At 37.0% G+C, this 22,398-nt stretch overlaps 2 protein-coding genes across 2 annotated transcripts in view; both read left to right on the top strand.

Moving 5' to 3' along the window:
- Nucleotides 1–8,720: 8,720 nt before the first annotated feature.
- On the top strand, nt 8,721–15,381 carry LOC100368762 (alpha-amylase-like). Its single transcript, XM_002742163.4, has 3 exons — nt 8,721–8,803; nt 12,497–12,729; nt 14,195–15,381. The coding sequence occupies exons 1-3, from the start codon at nt 8,730–8,732 to the stop codon at nt 15,328–15,330; spliced, it is 1,443 nt and encodes a 480-aa protein (XP_002742209.4). The 5' UTR covers nt 8,721–8,729; the 3' UTR covers nt 15,331–15,381.
- A 1,589-nt stretch (nt 15,382–16,970) lies between these two features.
- LOC102802590 (alpha-amylase 2-like) overlaps nt 16,971–22,398 on the top strand; it is a 23,447-nt gene continuing 18,019 nt past the window's right edge. Inside the window, exons 1-2 of the mRNA XM_085501609.1 lie at nt 16,971–17,057; nt 17,933–18,072. Of these exons, the coding sequence (XP_085357735.1) occupies nt 16,971–17,057; nt 17,933–18,072 (227 nt within the window). The remainder of the gene's footprint in view (nt 17,058–17,932; nt 18,073–22,398) is intronic.

Raw genomic sequence — 22,398 nt, 5'->3', positions numbered from 1 at the left:
TAGTTTTCAAAGAGTTCAAACCGCTTAGATTCAAATCCTCTTTTCCTATCTTATAAGGCGTTTATCGAGTGAGTACTCCACAGCTTTGCTTTTATTTACTATCTTTAGCAGCATATATTTCCCTCCTTCCTGCAGCCTTTTCTGTAGTCATTTTTTGGCTTTATGCTTCCCCTCCCCTCCTAAGGTCTATTAAATGCAAACACTAAAAATTATCTAGGCCGAAGTAACTGACCAATCCCTTAGTATCCTGTTTAGCCCTTTGTTGAAAAAGGATTGTGGTGAACTGAGCATAAAGATTTGTTCATTGTATTTGTCATGGTATAAAAGCTTCATAGCCTGTGGTTTGACTCAAACGACGCCTTAATTTTAGCATTAATTATGAGTAATATTATGCCTTGGACAGTAAGGATAATCAATATGTGTTGTATAAACAACATACAACCAATGCTTTAGTATGTTGTCATTCACTATTTTCATGCACCTTCACCATTCCCATTTAAGGTACACAACCGACATTTGTTTCAACGTTCGCCCACAAATGTAATTGTGTCTTAATTCCTCTATCACCGCATCTATCCGCCCTTCATACACTTTGTATTGAACACTCTTGTTTTGGAATAATCGACCCTCGTATCTACACTATATATATAAGGTAGGGTTGTTGACATGTTCGAGTCGGTCATATTCACTGTATAAATCACATTTAGTTAACTACGCTCTTACACTCAACGACAAGTTTGACATGCGCAATTCGAATCTTCGACGTTTAAATCAACGTATATAGAATTCGGCACACAAATAAAGCCTGGCGTAATCACCATCTTAAGTACAACTATAAATTAAATTATGTTAATTTATCAATATAACGTCGTCGCTCAATAGATATTAAATTATCTATATTTAATACGATATTAGCAAATGTGTACACCCTTTAATAAAATGTTGAAGGGCGGTGGCCGCCGCGCCACGTTCTGTCGCCTCGATGTGGGACTCATAGCGACGACGTACACACGCTGCGTGGTGACCATTACTCTTCACATGAACTTTGAAATGGAATGCGTCTCAATAAAACATTTGCTCGAAGCGATAAAATTAATTGCGGATCTTTTCTACCATCACAACTGGTTTTACTGATATTAATACCTTTTCATGCTTATTTTGGGTTATTAAATCACAAACGTGTGCAAATATTTTGTTTCCATCTGAAATACAGTAAATGTACAATAATATTAGCAAGGTTTATTATCATAAGCTTTTTAACACCGCAAAAAAGCTCATGTCTAATTAACTGTTTGCAGGTATTACTCGATCATCTACTATACATTTTATCTCAAGTTCTTTTGCGGCCATTAAATGACAAATAATGATACTAATTTGAATCATATATCAAGGCCATTTTATACACACTTTACTCAGTTTATATTTTCTAGCTTCCATTCTTTCCGTCGTAAAGGATGGTTACTACACGATATATATTATAATCCTATTTTGTCCTTGTATGAAAACAGTTTAGTGAGTCAACACAATTGGAACTATTTCGGGATAATTGGATTTGCTTAAAATGTGCTACTGTAATGATTTGTTTTCACAAAAATATTTTATTTGTTCGTTTTAGATTTTTTCTGATAATTTCTTGTATTGATATTGGAAATGAGGATATTAAGAACAATACTACCCTACAGTAGCACATTTTAAGCGAATCCAATTATCCCGAAATAGTTCCAATAATTATTGTGTTGTGAGTGACTGACCACAAATAATTGTTCATTTTATTTGTGCATTACATTTAAGGTTCAGTGGCCTTTTTATTTTAATGTAGCTAAACAAGGTCTTAATTTACATCAATAATATCATGTCATGGATAGTGCAAAATGGTACACGACACGACATGGTACAATCGTTAGCTAGCGTCGGATTTTATTTACTATATGTAAATGAATAGTACGATCCTATATGAGAATAAATAAAATTAATGATATGATTATTACATATTGAAGCCTGAGGAAACTTGCAGGTGTTAATTTTCATGATAAGAATAACCTCATTAGAACCACGTGTTTGTAAGGTAATGTTTTTATTTGGGTCAGATAATTGATCTTTATCAGTCAATAGTATTCAGTGTATGAAGCACTCAGAACATAGACATTGACGTGTGTATTTAATATACCGAGAATCGTCTACAAGTCACAATCACCATCTTGTCCCCTGGTCCTCCAGGTTAGAGTTGGGTATGAGCTTATAACCCATTCCTATAAAAAAGTGATTATTACAGAAACCAGAGGCCGAAAGAATACTACTGAACTAAACAATTTGACGGAAGCCATGACCCCTTCTCATAGGTGTACGATTAGAATGCGTCTGGGTGAAAATCGAGAGGAAGCTCAGGGGTGGAGAAGGCCATTGCTACCCTAAAGCATAAACTTAGAAAAGGAAAGAACCCTATACTAAGCAGGTAACGCAACACAACTAGCAAGGGGAATAGGGAGGCAAAGAATAGAATATGGAATATGGAAATTGCCAGATAGCACAACATTGAATCAACAAGCGATGTAGAAATTCAGTACAACAGTGTAATGAGATCTGCTGAAATAGGGAGCGACCATTATCTTTTGAAAACTACAGGGGAAGTTAGAGTACGAAAGAACAATGATAACAGTCAAATTCGGTTTGACACCGAAAAACTCAAATATTCGCCATAGCAGTAAAAACAAATTGGAAAAGATGGAAAAAGTCAGGGAAGAGCAAGGTGATAAGATAGAAGTATAATGCAGAATGGGAGAGCAGTGCCACATTGAGGCAGCGAAAGAGGTTCTTGGGAAGAAAAAAAGAGAAATAATCATGGGTTACTGAGCAGTCATTGGCACCAAAGAAGCAACTCGCATGAAAAGATCATTGGGACAAGATCTTAAAGAATAAAAAGAAGTAAATTTAAACAGGGAGGTTAAAAAAGCAATCAAAGTAAAACTAACCAAATGACTAGGTTTACAGCATCAGAAACAGAAGCAGCAGCAAATAGTCGCCAACTGAAAACACTTTACAGGCTCACAAAAGTATTGTGTAACAAATCACTGAAACACAGCATAGCAGTAGTTTTAAAGGGAGGGAAAGGAAAGAAATACAAAGGAACAAACATTGATTTTTAGTAATATTATTGAATAAGTCAACGAATGGCAAGTAACACTATACGTTAATTTCACCAACTTCCAAAAAAACAAAAAAAAAACATTCGAGACAGTCTTTTAGAGAATCATGAGAATGTATGGTATACCAGAAAAGATAACAATTCTTGTGAAAGCTTCTTACGATGACTTCAAATGCGCAGTGATACACCACGAGGAAACATCAAAACAGGAGTAAAACAAGGCTGCAATATGTCAGGTGCCTTGTTTCTTATTGTTAGGATAATGTTTGTGATAAAGTGGCGATCCAGAAATTAGATGGAAGTTTACATCAAAGTTGGATGACTTGGATTTCGCAGATAATTTGGCGCTAATAGCATCCACAAAATAATATACCCAACAAAAAACTTATTTACAAAAGCAAAACAGGTTGGCCTAAAACTGAATTCACAGAAGACAAAAATAATGAGAATTAATGCAAGAAATTTACAATAATGGTGAAGTTGATCAAGGTGTCAACACATTTCTGTACCTGGGTTCAAAATCAGGTGGAGGAATGGGAGACATGAAAAACAAAATCAAGAGAGCAACTAAACTCAAATTGTACAAATCATTGGCCATAAAAAGGTTGGGTGATTTAAAGCAGGGGGGAGTCGTTAACTGCGCATGCGTCAGATGGCCATAGCGTGTTATTGTTTACAAACAAGCGCCTACCCATAATCCTTTGCGTTTTAGCGTGTGTTGCTATCGTCGCTTGGAACTCAATTCCCTTCCGCTTTAATCTTAAACTTGAAAGATGGATTTTTAAGGTAAAATGGCACTACCATGCTAGAAATGAAGAACTACTTACCAGTATTTAAATGGAGAGACTGTGCGCTATAGTAATGAAGAGGAGATGGAAATTTATTGGTCACACCTTAAAAGAGGATTCTACAAGGATATATAACACAGCATTGACATGGGCCCCAGAGAGGAAAAGGAAATGTACTTAAGTATTGACTACTACTGTCAAATTAAACTTTGCATGTGATATCGGATATTGCTGCCATGGAATTATCCCAAACTGTTTTCATGCCACTAAATTGTAAACGATGATTTGAATAACCATTTTATTGCTACTGTATTTCAAATTTCTCATTCTCCCTTTTTGTTTTTACTCTAGTAGCTCATAATAGGTTTGTATGCAATTTGTTGTCCAGAGCCAAACTCTTCAGGATTCCACTAATTGAAGGTCCAGGAACAATATTTGGTTGGTAAAACATTTTTCATAGACGGCGAAATATCTTAAATGGCCACGCCCATTTTTCGTTATACACGCTAAGATAGGAGGTTGCTTGACCAATCAAAATGTGCAGAATGGCCACAGTTTGGGGGGTCAGTAATATATTTTGATCACTGAAAGTGAATGGTTTTTGAGAAAATTGCGAAAAATATTACGCAATACAAAAATTCAATGTTTACAAAAGTTTAACCTTACTTCACGCAACATTTATCCTGTGTTTGGGTTGTAAAGTAAAGTCTGGATTTTCAGTAATTCAATAAGTACACTAGGAAAGATTCAACTCATGACACTGTACTAGTCATCTTTCAGAATAAACCAAAAAACAATGACTTTGAGGACATGCAGATGACAAGCTGCTCAGCACCAGCAGGAAAAAGTTTGCTGATGTTTTACCATGCCAGATTCTCGAGGCATCACACCTTGTCAAAGGCAGCAGTGATATACCAGAGTTATTTCCGCCTACATCATACAGTGATAAACTAAATAACAGTGTTGATGATTATTTTCTTTGGTGCATGGGAAGATAAAAATATACAGATCCTGATTAGAGTATGTTTCCAGGCTTTACAGCAACAATGAGTGTGCTTCAGGGGCCATTGAAGTTTGGTGTTACAGTTAGGTCATTTGTACCCATCCTTCCACATGTTGCAACATATCTAGAAATGGATACAATATTTACATCTATGATTATCTTTCAAGATGACTTGAAACAAAATAACGCTACATCAGGTGCACTGTGGGCTGATGAACGAGTGTATGCAATCGCCAAGGAAATCCAGCTGTTGAAGCCAGACCAGTTTTATTATTTATTCCTGGGAATGGGACCATCGCATGCCTCGGAAAGTTTCTAAACTGCAGTGGAATTAATCTGGCATTGATCGAGACTGGCGTCTTTGGCGAACTTGTTGTAGAGAATAGTGTAATGACTGGAGGTCATTATGTCAAAGGCAAGGATGCAATGAGTCTCGTGTCAGAGGTAATGACAATTCTTATGTTTGAACAATTTCAAGCTGAACAGTAAAGTTCTAGGTGGGAATTAGACCAGCAAGTAGATACCATGGAAACTGTCATATAGCAAGCTTTGGATAGAGATATTATAGAACATTTCAGAGAAATTTGTGAAAAGATCAAAGTCTTACAGGCAGACTTGAAGAAGTCCTTTACAGAATGGAAAGAAGCTACCTGTAGTGGTATCAGACCATGTGACAATGTGAGCTACTGGAGCTTGTTTCTGGATGAGCTGTATCCTATCCTGGGAGATTTAACACACTCTATTCATCAAGCTGATGTCATCTTTTTGTCCTAGCTGTGCATAGGTGCATGCCTTTGTTCTTTAGGTTTGGTCGGGCGAACTGCTGCAGGTGGGGGTCATTGAAGATTACCTGGACATACAAAGGAAGTTCCCCAGCATCTATAAATGCTTTAAAGATGGTGGATGGGTGATAAACCACACTCTTCGTCAAGGCAGTTCAGTAAGATTTGACATGGCACTTGAGAAGTGTTATAATAAACCTGCAAAAGTTGCTGGAGGTATCATTGACATGACTAGACAGAAAAAAGCAATGGCTTTGTGCGATCTTCACGTGACACAGTTGCTTGAATGGTGTAACTTGGGAGATAAAGACAACAGTGAACTCAACCTACACCATGAGTTCAATCCTACTTCAACTAAAATTTGTCACAATCGTGCAAAAACACTCCCTGATTACATAAAATATATCAAAAATCCGTTCAGCACTGAAAACAGACTTCAGAACATCTGTACTGGAGCTAAAATAATTCAGGATGTTGATCGATTACTTGAATGCCTGAAAATTGGTGAAAAGAGTTATCAAGATTTTGTGGAAACTAGATTTCAGAATAAGGAGAAACTCATACACGACACAATCCCAACTAACCGCAAAACTGTTTTCGTTAAACCTTTTTCTATTCCATTGAAATCAAAGAAATCAGAAATGAAAAAAGATGCTGCAGAAACCATTAGATACATTGACTATGCTAGAGAACGAGGGTATAGTATGAATGACCTTCTAACATATGAATTAACAAGCAGATCCCAGTTCCTCACAACTGAATATGAAGATGGTATTCGTTTAAAGAAACCGGATAAAGCTTCCTTATCCAGAGAACTTGTCAACCTACTTCCAAAAGAAAAAAATGTGAAGAATGATGCTCAGATAATAATTGACTTCATGGCACTTGTATGTAAACTACCTAATATGCCTTCAAACATTTGGGGAATTCGCTGAGAGTCTTTCCAATAACATTCTTGCTACAGGTGCAGAATCAACAAGGATAGATTTTATTTTTGATGTTTATCAAAAATCGTCAATCAAGCAAATTGAAAGGGCCCAGAGAAGTTCTTCAAACCAAATTACTATTACCATTAGGTCTGACAACCAAAAGCTCCCTGTAGATCTTGTTCTGTTCTGGGGCTCAATGTTCAACAAAGTTCAGCTGCAGGAGTAGTCCAGCAGGGAAATCTTCTTTGGAGGAGTAAATGGTGGTGAATGCTGGAAACTGTTGACTGGCACTGAAACACAAATCACAGAGCTCTTCAGCAACCAAGAAGAAGCTGATGACAGGATTATGTATCATATTAATGATGGTATTGTGAAGCATGAGCTTCAATCAGTCTTAGTGGTTTCATCAGATACTGATGACTTTATCAACCTCATGTACCACTACCACAAGACCTGGCAACTACAGAAGCTGTATGTGAAACTTGGTGGCAACCAGAGAACAAGAAAAACTGTACCAGTCCACCTGCTGGTTGACCAACTGGACAAGAACTTGGTGTTATGCCTCCCAGCAATCCATGCTCTCAGTGGTTGTGACACTACCAGCAAGGTGGGTCCAAAGCTGTCAGTTTTGAAAGTATCTGTGGAACTCTCCCTATTGCAGGGGTTTGGTGCAGAAGACTTTTCGCCACAGATGAAAAGTAAAAATATTCTTTGTGTCAACATTAAAGAAAACTGACTGTTCCACATTTGATGAGTACAGGTGGGAGCAGTACCACAACTCAAATGTAGAGCTTGATTTTTACCCACTTGTGTGCTGTTCTTCAACAATACAAGAACATATAAAACGGACATACCTGTAGTGTAGGATTTGCAAGCTCCCGCTTCACCAACCACAAACCCAGATCCACTACAATATGGCTATGAAGAAACAGACCATGGTATAAGACCAGACTTGCCTACACCATGTAGCTGTCCGAAGTCATGCATAAGTGTGAAATCCTGCACTTGCAGACAAAAGAACATTAAATGTGCTACTTTTTTTCAGTTGTAAGAAAGATAAGGGAATAAATCCAAATAAATAAATAAATGTACATGTACCTGTGTAGCTATTGAATTACTGAAAATCCAGACTTGTGCCTTTACTTTATAACCCAAACACAGGATAAATATTGCACGAAGTGAGGTTAAACTTTTGTAAACATTGAATTTTTTTATTATGTAATATGGAGAATTCAGTTTTTCGCAATTTTCTCAAAAACCATTCACTTTCAATGATCAATATATATTGCTGACCCCCCAAAATGTGGTCATTCTGCACATTTTGATTGGTCAAGCAACCTCCTATCTCCAACGGTTCTATAGATACAGAAGGGCGGAATTAGCGCGTATGACGAAAAATGGGCGTGGCCATTTAAGATATTTCGTCTATGACAAATGTGTTACCAACCAAATATTGTTCCTGGTCCTTCAATTAGTGGAATCCTGAAGAGTTTGGCTCTGCATACAAAACTATCATGAGCTACTCTAGTATTTAGAATGCATTAGGTACACTATATTTAGACTTGTTGTGATTAAATGACTATAGATTGATGTTTATTGTATTGTTCGTATCACGTTCAGTGGTTGTGTTTTTCTAAAATGTCTTAGCATCTAATAACCGTCAATTATTTTTATACATCTAGATCATTTTTATACGCGAATATAATCACAGGCATGTGACGAATATTGACACATATCTCACGTAATTTGAACTTATAAATACATAAAAAACAAGTACATATATCATTTTTCTGTTTGACAAACCTCTTGTAACAGATGTTCAGTTTTCAAGCTGCTTATCATTACCAAATGAATATAAGTCACTGATATGTGCTACCTCTTTGTCAAAACTGCTTTGCCGACACATCAGAAAGGTACGTCAGTGTAAAGTCGTTAATCTTAAATTTAAATGTAGTATGTCGCGTTACACTTTCATATTTTTTTCATTTTCATATTTCTCTCATATTTCTTGATTAATAGATGACACATTCATTGTTTTATGTGTTGTTATTAACCGCTGGGGCATATTGCCAGTGGGACCATCATATGAAAGATAACCGTCAGTCCATCGTCCATTTATTTGAGTGGAAGTGGTCCGATGTAGCTTCAGAATGCGAAAAGTGAGTAACTTGTGTTAAACATATATTAACTTCGCAAATTAACATATTAATTGAAATAAAAACGTACAGGTTTAAGTGTTACATAATAAGGCTTGTGATCTATGTTGACATGATGATACGAGTTCATTTCTTTTGTTTAATGTGGAGTGGTATGGTCTTAAAATTATGATTTTTTTCCTTCAAACATAGAATGCATCGTTTGCTGGAGCTACTGTACGGACTACCGTGAGCAAGAATTTTTTAATGTTATTCTATGCTCAACATTTTTTCTTTGAGTGACCGAACATGCTTACTTAGTTCTGTCGCGTTTTTAGAGGCCTGATTGCGAAATGAGGCAGTGTGGTTTCTGTACCTTGTTTTGAATTCATTTCCAGTAAGTCCGACGTATGTAATTTGCTCTCTGGATGATCAACAATTTGAAAAATGCAAAGTTTAATTCTCACAGTTTAAGGGCGACTGCTTATTCCTAATAAGAGGAGCACCCACGGAACTCACACTGGGCAGGGTTTCTTTTTCACTGCTAGAATGGGGCAGACAAGACAATAGTGCTGGAAATGAAATACATATACACCAAAATATCAAGACCTTGGCTTTTATTACCTCTCAAAATAATTACAAGAAAAAAAGCACAGAAAAACATAATGAATAAATTCACTGAAATACGGGACTGCCCAGGGAATTGTGCATTGGTGATAACTCACAGTTCCAGGATGTAAAAATGGATGACAGTCAATTTCTTCTGCAATACAACGACGATGAAATCAAGAGTCTTGCTTTCAGCAAAACGCTGTTATTCTGGAGGGCACCACTGATAGAAGGAGATCGCAGAGTAGTTCATACATTTCTCACAGAATGATGATTGAAGCCTGTATCACTTGTCTCACAATATCGCAGCAGCAACACATAGTACTCAGTTGAAATGGTGAACCACGAATGTTCTCAGTCTAGCCTATTTATAGGGCAAAAATGGCCCAGATTTAGGGTCACCACCTGGGTTTTTACATGAGCTAATCAGAATGTGGTCTTGCTAACAGCTGTCTCACGTAGGCAAGTCAGTAGATCGTAAACATTCTTTGTTATGTAAATCACAAGCACACTTGGTAGATTCCAACTGTCCTTCGAGAGTTGCTAACATCCTTTATCATGTAAATCACAGGCACACCTGGTAGATTATAATTGTCCTTTACTTCCAGAGTTGTATACAAGTACGAGGGGCATTCAATAAGTAATATCCCTGACCCACTTCCCATCGCAGGAGATTAATGAAACTTGGCACAGTTATTAGTCTTTCTCCACATAGGAACCACTCAGAGTTATGCATTTCTCCCATCATTTGATGCAGCTCTGGACACCGTTTTTGTAGAACACCCCAGGTTGGTCCTCCAACCACGTCATAACTTTAGAAATCAAGGCTGCATCATCTGGGAAACGTATTCCTTTCAAAAACAACTTCGTGGCTGGGAAGAGATGAAAGTCAGCGGGTGCAAGGTAAGGAGAGTAATGGGGATGGGGGAATATTTCATTGCCACACACCCATGCTTCTGATCTGGCGACATGCGAGTTGCAGACAGGAGCGTTGTCCTGTAGGAGGAGGATACCTTTGCTGATCTTCCCCGCCTCTCGATTTTGATAGCTTCTCTTAATTTCATCAAAAGTGAAGCATAATAGGCTCATGTAATTATGGTACACTTTGCCAGGAAATCTGTCATCACTATTCCGCCCTAGTCCCAGAAGACTGTGAGCATGACCTTGCCAGCAGAGGGCTGTACCCCTGCCTTCTTTGGAGGTGGTGAGTTCAAGTGCTTCCACTGCATTGACTGGGCTTTGGTCTCTGGATCATAGTAATGGACCCAAGTTACATCCTGTGTAATCAGTCTTTTGAAAAACTGTGACTCATCTTCTTGGCACCAAATTCATCCTTGAGCATTTGACGCGTTCTTGCTTCTGGTAAGGTGTGAGCAACCTGGGAATCCATCTGGCAGACATCTTATGCATATGCTAATGGTCATGAATAATAGTTTACACAGACCCTGTACAAATGTTGGCCTCTCAGGCTATTTGTCAAACACTAATGCGTCGATCTTCCAAAATGGCTGCCTCAACTTGACGGACAGATGCCTCATCAATGGCAGAAGAGGGACGTCCAGGTCTGGGAACTGTTTCCACAGACTTCCGGCCATGTTTGAATTCACGATGTCAGCATTTTACAAGGTCATATGATGGGACATCATCCCCATAAGTTTTTTTTATTTCATCAAAAATCTCTTTTGGTGTGCGTCCTTTCAAATACAAAAAAACTGCGCGACACTCAACTGGCTCCATTCAGACTCAGTTCAAACACCTGTAAATCAGAAACCACAATTTGTTCAGAGCTGCAACATAACCCATAGCAATGTAAATCATTACACATGCAAAATTTCATCTAGATTAGACAACTGGATATGGCTCAGGGGCATTACTTATTGAACGCCCCTCGTATGACCTGTCAATCAAACCTTTATGACAGTTATCACACGGCAATGCACAGTGTTTCTTCCCATGGTTCCATGCACACTTCATATAGAACATAGAATAAAGGATGCTGACATTAATTAATCATTCATTTACGGTCTAATACACCCATACTTTATATTACCATGCAAGTGTGTTCTTTTCATCAGTCTGTGATATTATTTTTTCACAACTGGCGTATATTTCACAATCGGCGTATATTTATTGTGTATCTACCAGTTTATAATGGGTTTTCCTGTCACATTGAGAGCCATATTACCGATATTGTTAGGAACACATCAAACTTCACTGCCTCACCATCCCCTATAGATCGCAACTGCTTTCTAAGGTTGTTCTTCTTAATAACAGGCAATAACAAAACATCCTCGCCGGATTAGATTATGTGTATAATTACACACAAGTCTTACCATACACTTCAGATATTTTTCCCCTAGATTGTTGTGTCTGTCCTGGGCGAAATATATTTCTTGTCACAAAATTTTTCACAATGTATTTCTTGTCACAAGCGTATCGTCAAGTGTTTACTTCTGTTTACTGCTTACTAATGACATCAAACACTGCATGTCACTGTACATTAACATACTACATCTATAAAACCATTTGTAATAACTCTTCCAACCTCAGTCTATACTTTTCTACTCTCTCATCTTAGCCTTCTTTCTGATTCGAACTGTAAACAGATCCTCAAGTAATGTATTCAGTATATATGATATTGTAGTTACATCTGGATATCTGATTTGTTTAGCAGCCATTTCCTGTACATACAGTCAAATACACTTTATCCTCTGTGCATCAAAAGATTTCCCATAAACTGTGAATCAATGGCTCGTGTTATGAACAATGGATGATCCTTCCACGTTAAACTTGGTCTTCTTCAGTGTCACAAAATAAAAGTAACTATGCACACAAGTACTGGATCAGGATAAGAACTACATAAACGTAACAGTATCATAACATTTGTAGCCCTTGTGATGGTAAAATAATATATTCGATTTTTGGGTTACATAACTTAATTAACTATTGGTTCTATTATTTATAGCACGTGGTATTGTTCATATACGACTCTATTAGATCACGTGAACACTAATAACGCATTGTCATTATCATTTCTTTGAAAAAAAAGCCTAAAAAAGGTTTGTGATATTACTGTTCATAATAGATGGTATCGGATCATATTTTCAGGTTTTTAGCACCATATTGGTTAGGTGGTGTACAGGTATCCCCTGCCAATGAACATCGTGTTGTAACAGAAGAGCAATGGCGACCATGGTGGGAACGCTACCAGCCTGTGAGTTATTCAGTGGTTAGTAGAAGTGGTGATCGAGCTGAATTCATTGATATGGTAAATCGATGCAACGCCGTAAACATCAATATTTATGTAGATATTATATTCAATCATATGTGTGGAGATGGCAGTAAGTTTGTTTACTATTTGCAACTATTGTTCGAGCCTATTTATTACCTAGCCCGTCAAAGATGGAAGGGAAAGGTATATTAAGGGAAACATTTCTGCTCGGCGCTGTCGTCGTCATCGTTAATATTTGTTGTTGTGTAACTTTACTAAATCTATTCTAAACTTTATCAAACTAGATCACCTTATTCATTAATGTAGAAAGTCTTCCGTTAGTATGAACGATAGATGTCTTGTATGAAATATTATGCACAAATTGAGAAAATCTGATGAAATATTTTGACTGTTTCTACTTGGCTGATCACTGGTGATACACATCAAAGGTCACTGATCTCAGTGGAAATATGCATTGTTGTATGTGTTCAATAAAGCAAACCAGTTATCTTGTAATAATATCCTTGGTAATGTATCTCCCAAATCCCATGGTAATACTAGACTGGGTTTCAATGCCAACTCAAAGAAAGAGTTGTTGTACAGTCTGATACACATTTGCAAACCTACCAATATTTTTTTTACAGAAAAGAAGATGTCAGAAAATCAATATGAGCACTCCTATGAATTGGATGCCAAACGTTTGATCAATATCTGAAGCCAATACAAAATCTGTTTAGTTTAATGTTATCAAATCAAAAACAATACATAAAAACATACATTGTACTAAAAAATATGTATTCTGTATTTGCCAAACAGTTCATTCGACAATCAAAATTCACAGAAATTTGTTTCAGCTATTAGAAAAGAATGATAGAGCTTGTATAATACTAATTTAAAACACTAATAAAAAACAACAACAATTGCAATGTTTGAAGATGTAGATTCTCAGGAGGCAACAGTACTGTTGATTTCTCTTCCCACTAGACACCACTATTTGAGTTGATTTGAATACAAAGCAGAGCTTGCATAATGGTAGTTATTCATAGAGGGCGTTTTATTACTTTTCAAATAATACAGTATTCACACAATGAATATACTAAGGCAATTCATGTTTGTCTCAGTGAATCATTAATCTTTGTACAAAATACTTGGGCAAAAGCCAGCTAAGATTTTCTGTTATTCTGCATGTTTTATGAATCTATTCACGTCTAAATGCAACTCTTTTTTCTCAGATGAGGCATTTGATTTTATACTAAAATTTCCAGATTATTTTGACTAAAGCTGAAAATTATGTCCCTTTAATTAGGCACCAATGTTTTTGTAAGATATTTACATTAATCAAGGACATTTGGTAGATTGCTTTCCCACTGTTGTTTCAATCCTAAAACTTGTTGGTATTCAAAATTAATTATGACAATGCATATTCATATTGAAACAAACTATGATAAAGGTAATGATATTATGTAACAAAGGACAAGGTCAAAGTTCAACTGGCAAATGGCATTCAGTAGTGTTTAAAAACAAATAATAGCATAGTTCTTATGTAAAAACATGACGCTTATATGTTTGTAAGTACATTTTCCCTCCATTTTCAGAGAGTGGATATGGTATCGATGGTAGCTGGTATGATACGACCTTCAACGCCCGCGATTTCCCAGCCGTGCCCTACTCTGAGTGGGATTTCAATGATGATATTTGCGACAGAAATATTGAGAATTATAATGATGAATGGGAAGTACGCAACTGTCGATTAGTGGGTCTGGTTGATCTGAAACTCAGTAAAACATATGTGCGTGATAAAGTCGTGGAATTCCTAAATGATCTGATTTCTCTTGGAGTCGCTGGTTTCCGTGTAGATGCGTGTAAACACATGTATCCCGAGGATTTAGAAGTCATTTATGGGCAAATGAACGACCTCGTCACACCAACTTTTCCTTCTGGCAGTCGTCCGTTTATTGTTCAAGAGGTGATAGATTACGGCGGTGAAGGTATCTCGGCAACAGAATACACTCACTTAGGCCGTGTGACTGAATTCAAATATGGTCGAGAGCTGTCAAATTGCTTCCGAGGTAATAATGACCTAAAATGGTTAGTCAATTGGGGAGAACCATGGGGACTTTTACCAAGAGGTGTTGCACTGTCTTTCATCGATAATCATGACACACAACGCAGCCATGGAGGAGGAGGTAATCCACTAACATATAAAGAACCTCGTGAATACAAGATGGCAGTTTCATTCATGTTAGCTCATGATTATGGTGTACCCAGAATAATGAGTAGTTACTATTTTACTGACAGTGAGGCAGGACCGCCTTCACATCCAGATGGATCCACAAAAGATGTGACATGTTTTGATGAATGGGTATGTGAACACCGATGGAGACAGATCACTGGTTCTTCATGGTTCCGTAAGGTTACACATGGTACTGGTGTTGACAATTGGTGGGACAATAATAGTAACCAGATCGCCTTTTCTCGTGGTAGCCTGGGATGGTATGCTGTGAACAACGATGCATATGCCATGGACGCAACTATATACACTGGATTACCTGCTGGTACATATTGTAACCTGTATGTCTCATCTTACGATAAAGACACCAAAGCCTGCGTCGATAAGGAAAATGTTGGTACACCGTCTACTGTTACTGTGAAAAGTAATGGCGATGCCTCGGTTTATATACCCAATAATAGCAATCCTGTCATTGTAATACATGTTGATGCCACTGTATAAAATATATAAATATATGGCATCATGGTGGTAATAAATAAAGTCTAAATCGAATTGTGTTTTGTTATCTATCACACACACACACATGGCTTATAAAAGAAATCAGGCTGGTGTTTACAAGAAGTAAAAAAAAAAAATTAATATGTGTCATGTCACAAAATTTTATGTTGTGCTCTTTTGAGGGAATTCATCCCGGACACGCGTTATTGTTGTTGTAACATACGCTATTTGTGAAGGTTTAATACTGTAACAACACAATTTGGTTTTTACATGACAGCTCATGGCTACGCCTTGATATATAGATTGGTCAAGCAGTCCCGATATGCAAATATCACTGTAATTGACACACTGTGAGTATAGTAGTTGTATTAAACGTCAGTCAATAAAGCTATTTACAATCAATAGCAAAGTAACAGAACCAAAATGGAACGTTAATTGACGCTTTGGAACCTTTTCAAAATAAACGTTTGCCTGATATATGGTTTGATATCATGTTACTGTATCCAAAGTCTGGTAACGGAAGGAAGAGAACAAAAGAACAGAACATTTTTTATGCTGCATTCCCACACTTCCAGATGACGTGCCACGTACGTGCTATTTGAGGATTCTCTGCCAGACGACCTGTTATGAATTGATAGCATAGTTTTATGGAATGAAGCCGCTATGGTGTTCACCGAAAAACAATAGATGCAAACTTATTTAACACGTGCCCCAAAATATCATAGTTGTATTGCATATTTAATGAAACTGCTGAAGTTAATTGGTTATGTCATGCAAATAAAAATGTTCATTCTATGTAGGTCTGAAAATGACTGATATCGGCTATTATAAGAATCGTTCTCCGATGACACGCCTTTACCTTGATAGAAAACTAGGCTATGAACTAAAATCGTTATGGAATCGCACATCTTTGAACGCCTGCATTGATCATAAAATGTTTGTCTAGCAAATTTGCCTGCCACAAGACAGCTCACCCCTTACTGCTTTTGCCGAAAGGATGATTTAATTTAAAATCAATCCCACGAACTTGTGTGTAGCCTTTACTGTCGGAATTAACACCTTTAAATTTACTATTCCAGATGCGCTGTAAGAAATTGATATAAATTGTATGAACAACGTATGAATTATTTAGACCCGGTAATTAATTTTAGTCAATAATATGAGGTTATTACGAGGAATACGTAAAGTATGCACGAAGAGAGTACGTATTATTATACATTTCCCACCATACCGTGCCGCAATTTTGGGGTATTTTACGGGGTATTTTTATTCTACCATATAAAGAAATGCGAATTCCAAATATGAATGATTACGCGCGTAAGCTTCCTCTCATGATAAAACATATATCCGGACCATTTTATCCACATTTTACTCTGATTGATGTTTTCTAGTGCTCTTTTTGACCCAGATATGGCTAAACGACGTCTTAATTTGCAGCAATCATGAGTAACATCATGCCACGCACAATTAAAATAATCAACAGATACGAAATGGTACAATCGTTAGCTTGAGTTGTGTTTTATTATTTGCATGCTACATTACCGTATGAAAAATAAATTAAATTAATGAAATAAATAGTACACGTAGAAGCCCTGGGAAAATTACAAAAAACTACCAGTTTTCATGATAAGTATAACCTCATTATGTATTTACAAGGTGATATTGCAATTTTAGGTCAGATGTCACCAGATAATATTAACGTAACATGTATTAATTTATATTTAGGTCGGGTAATTGACCTTTTTTCAGTCAATTGTATTGTATATTAACTAGTCAGGTACCTAGAATCTTCTACAATATTCGCAAATCACAATCACATTGAGACTCATTATAAATTACATTATAGTAATATATCAACATTTGAGACGGTTGTAGTTTCAGTGTTTGATACAACTCAATATATAAAGTAACAATTACTGATGCGAGTTTTTTCCGTCGTTATTAAGGGTATTACTGATTGTCAATATAAATTCATACTTACTTTAGGTAATACAATTACAAGCTGGGGCAAATAAATTGGCTTTTGACCTAAAATACAGCGAACGTTCATAAGTATTGATTACTACTGACTGTCAAATTAAAGTTTGCCGCCATGCAGTTATCCCAAACTGTTATGTTTCCACTAAAAAGTAGTATTGCCAGTGTATTGCAAATTCCTCAACTGACTATAGATGGTTGTTCATTGTATTGTTCATATAAGGTTCAGTGGTTGTTTTTTTAAAGTGTAGATACATATCTTAGCGTTTAATAATTATTGTTATACATCGAAAACTTTTCTACACGCGAATATAATAACAGGCATGTTACGAATATTTATACACAACACACAAGATTTGACCTACAAACAAATAAAAAAACAATTACGTATATCATTTGTGAAAATTCATCCTCTAGTAACAGGTGTGCAGTTTACAAGCTGCTTATCACGACTAAATGAATATAAGTCACTGATATGTGCTATCACTTTGTCATAACTGCTTTGCCGACACATCAGAAAGGTACGTCAGTCTAAGGTCGTCAATCTTAAATTAAATTTAAAATTTATATGTCGTGTTACATGTTACACTCATACTTTTTTTTTCATCTCATATTTGTTGATTTCTAGATGACACATTCATTTTTTTATGTGTTGTTGTTAACCACTGGGGCATATTGCCAGTGGGACCATCATATGAAAGATAACCGTCAGTCCATCGTCCATTTATTTGAGTGGAAGTGGTCCGATGTAGCTTCAGAATGCGAAAAGTAAGTAACTTGTGTTTAAAATATATTTAAATATATCTTGACAAGGCCCATCTCTTTGCTATGTGACACATGGAGTAATGGTGCGCATGGTTCACTACTTGGCCAGTTTGTTTGTGAATGACATTCTTAATGTCTAAACATGGTTTCAGTAAAGTTTAATGAATAATTCAGATCCGGTGTTATACATCCAAACTTCGTATTACTAGGCAAGGATGTTCTTCCTATCAGCCTGTGATCTTTATGTTTTCAGAACCGAATCCGCGCATATGTGTTGTGTATCTATTAGTTTGCACTGGTTTTCCCTGCATTGCATCACCATCCCCTACACTTCTCAAGTACTTTTTCTGTATTTGATTTTTTTATTGGAGAATACTGTCAAAATTTACATAGTGTATCCAGATACCTGGTAAATCACTACTAAAAAAAGTACACTGCCTTCCTGATGTTCAGCTTTATCCTGGGGCAGTATTATATTGAACATACATATAAGCAATATAGTTTAACTTTTGTTTTCTATACCTACACTTATATATAGTCTTCCTTGACACCATGATAAGGAAGTTTAACAGACACGGATAATCTTCATCACCCAACTAAATTTGTTTTTTGTCTGGAACCCATTTACACAATGAAATACACCTGTATTTGGCTGAAAAAAGGACCACAACTGGGCTACCGCACTTTGGATACCCCAGTTGTGGCCGGTTTATTCAAAAACCCTAACTATTTGGGTAAAGTGAACAAAATGCTTGAATAAGCGAAAAAGTTATTGAACAATCTTGAATACAATGTAACATATCAAGTTAATTGAATAAACAAAGTTTTTCTAAAATCCCTAACTCTTGACTAAAAGTAGCAAGTCAAGTTTGTTGAACAAATGACAAAGTTAACGTCACTGAGTGTGGGGCCAAATCATGCCACCAGACACACCTTGTGTCAGCCCCACACCAAAAAATAAAAATAAATTATATGCAAAAATGAGAAGATACCTAACACTCAGGGATGACAAGGGCTGCCCATGCTAGCCCAACCAGAATATAGGGAAACAACTATTGCCCATGCTAGTTGCTTGACTAAAATTGTGCATGTTGACGGGTGTACAGTTTAAATGCATCTGAATTCCACCTTCCCAGACTTCTGATTTGTGCATCAGACAAGCCAGAACTTGCTGCCTCTGATGCAGCTCCTATACGGAAACTATGACCCTTATAATATTGGGGGCTTAAGCCACAAAAATGTAGACCTGCATTGAATTTAAGCATAAAGTAATCACGTTTTATAGGCTGTTGATCAGGCATACAGAACAGCGGCCCAGGTTTTTGCCCCCTAGCCGCAACAAAAGTAGAGATTGCTGCAATTGGACAGTATGGGACACGTTGACAACCAATAATAACGACCTGAGGGGCATAGCCATGCTTGTATTTGGTGAAAGTTACTTTCAAAGAGCTATCTGCAGAGCACCCCGGGTGCAAAATGGCAATGTCGTGTAATTGCAAGATATGTGAAACATTATTATTGGTGGTAAAAGTTACCTCCCCAATGCGTGTACATGCATAGAACCTGAACAGGAAGAGAGCTTTAAATAATCGATGGTTATAGCCTGAATTGACAATGTATGGCAAAGAGTCAACAAGGGCGTGCAAAATGGAGCGTGATATAGGTAAACGCCTATCTATAGTCGGTGTTTGTTTTCGCATGGCTGATAACAATTTTTTGACAACAAAAGAATCTGTCGGATTCTTATACCCCTGTAGCTTATGTAAGTAACTAATTGCTGACGCAGTTGTGGTGATTGTATTTGCCGCAAACCCGTTCATGTGCATGTCTGTTAAAAACATGGCTATCAAAGACTCGCTGACTGGCAAAGTTAAAAATTCCTGTGTAATGCTTGAGGTGGAAACTTTGTAACGCCTGCCAAGCTCGTTTGTAGGAACATCGTGTTGATGGGGCCAATGCTGATGTCAGTAATTCTGTCATATACCACTGAACATCTCCCATGCATCTTTTTGAATAGGGGTTGGCCACTGATCTGCCCATGGTGCCAGCTGTTGAAATTTCTTGACCTGAAGTCGAGAAAGAGAATCTGCCAGTTCATTATATTTTCCCGGGATGTGTTTTGCCTTAAACCTGATGTTGCAACGGAGACAAATTAATACCATTTTTCTAACAAGCCTCATAATGTCCTTATCTTTACATGATTGCTTGTTTATTATATGCACCACTGCAGCATTGTCTGACAGAAACAAAATTGCCTTGTTAGACATGTGCTCACCCCAGATCTCAATTGCCAGTACAATGGGAAAGAGTTCCAAAAATGTTATGTTGTGTATAAAATTATTTGGCCAACTTCCATAAAACCAATGTGAGCCAGACAATGCTCCAAAACCAGTAGATCCAGCTGCATCTGTTATCAGCTGGGGTGCCAAGTCTTCAGGAAACTGACTCATAATAAAGAAAGCTTTTCCATTGAAGTGCAGCAGGAAATCTTGCCAAACCAGTAGGTCTAATTTAGTACAGTGATTGATACGGCGATGATGATGAGGTTGAGTTAGACCCAAAGTCAAATCAATTAGGCGCCTTAAAAAGGCTCTCCCCGGGGTGACAACAGTACAAGCAAAATTAAGAGTTGCCTTTTTGCGTCCCAGAAACTGCTGAACTAGAAATATGCAACGTTGTATTTTTTCAAGTGGGAGACGAGCTTGCATCAAAACAGTGTCTAATTCAATACCCAAAACACAAAACAGTAGCCGGGCCCTCTGTTTTCTCCTTAACTAATGGGACTCCCAAATCATTACATAGACTAAAAAAATCATCAAGATTCTTTTTACAGTACCGTTAAAGTCCTAATATAAACCGCATACGTAATAGTAACCGCACCCCCAATTCCGGCTTCGGGGTTAAAGAGTTCTTAACAAAAATTGAAAACTTGAAAAGTACCTATTACTAACCGCACCCCCAATTCAACAAGACCGTGACTGACTTCATTGTTTCAACCAGCTGTTCCAAAACGGCATTGTTCCTAATCCTATTCTTTGTTTCGACAACATGTCTAAAAATATTCACACCTATTTATTGTTCAGCGGTGATAAGATGTCAGACAGGCCAGGCAATGAAACTGCTTTTGTTCTGGCGGCGACCTCTGTCAATACTCTTTCTGAATACGTCTGTGTTTCGTAAGTTTTAGACAATGAGCTTTTATCACCTTAAAAGTGTTAAACTGAGCATTGAAGAATAATTTATCTTTCGAAAACAAATAATTTCTTGATTTAAAAAAAAATCATGCCGTTTTCCCATGGAAATCAAAGGCAAAAGATCGCACTACATTATCGGTAAATCTCTTCCGTGTTGCGTTCACCGTGAGGTCGCTGAACTGTCATTAACATATTTAAATGAGCTATGTAATTTAGACACGTGGGCACCATCCAGCATTTTGATTGGTTAATTAGCGACTTGACCTATCCGGTCAATAATACGTCACGTGAGCATTCAAAAGCATGGCGGATATCGTATCGGCTGTTTACATGTGACTGAAATCATTCGCTTACGGGGAAACTAAGTTGAATTTTACTTGCATTTTATAACAATTCAACGAACTTATTTTTCGTGCGTTATTGTAATCACTACTAAATAATAATCACCAATATCAACACTTCGAAAACAAGTAAGTTATTCATTTGTGACCAGCAGCATGGCCGGATCGAGCTACCGCTATGTGATCATTTGCTACTAAGCAGTGCATTCGTGTTTTTATTTGAAACTTCTGTTAGAATATACTTTTCGTTACCAAGAAAATTAAAAAAAATAAATGCATATTACGTTAAAAATACTGAGTATTTTTTGTATCATGTAGAATTTTTTTGTGATTGACTGTAATTTTTCAACATTTCGTAACGCCTATTTTAGAACCAAAATAAGGCCTTTCACTCTTCCCCGACGCCTATTCAAGAGATTGTACGGTGTATTGTTTGTTTTGTGCATGTGTTGTGGAAAAAAAATGACCACGCCCATTTAGTGATTGCAATATGTACGTAATAGAAACCGCACCCCGAACTTGAGCTTTTGATCCCAATTTTTAAATTGATACATTGTAATATAAACCGCGGTTTATAATAGGACTTTAACGGTTATAAAAGTTCCTGTTAACAAACAAAAAATCATCCAAAATATGTAGAACTGCTCCTGCATGCTTTGACTGTTCAGTCATCCATTCCAAAGCAGTGTTAAAAGCTTCAAAGATTCTGCAGGATGATGCACACCCCATTGGTAAACATTTATCATAATAGAAGAGACCTAGCCACTTAAACCCCAGCAAATTATAATCAGATG

This window comes from Saccoglossus kowalevskii, chromosome 7 (assembly GCF_978046115.1).
Source record: "Saccoglossus kowalevskii chromosome 7, keSacKowa6.1, whole genome shotgun sequence".
Classification (NCBI taxonomy): domain Eukaryota; kingdom Metazoa; phylum Hemichordata; class Enteropneusta; family Harrimaniidae; genus Saccoglossus; species Saccoglossus kowalevskii.
The sequence above is the reverse complement of the archived record's forward strand: the minus strand, read 5'-3'. Positions and strand labels throughout refer to the sequence as shown.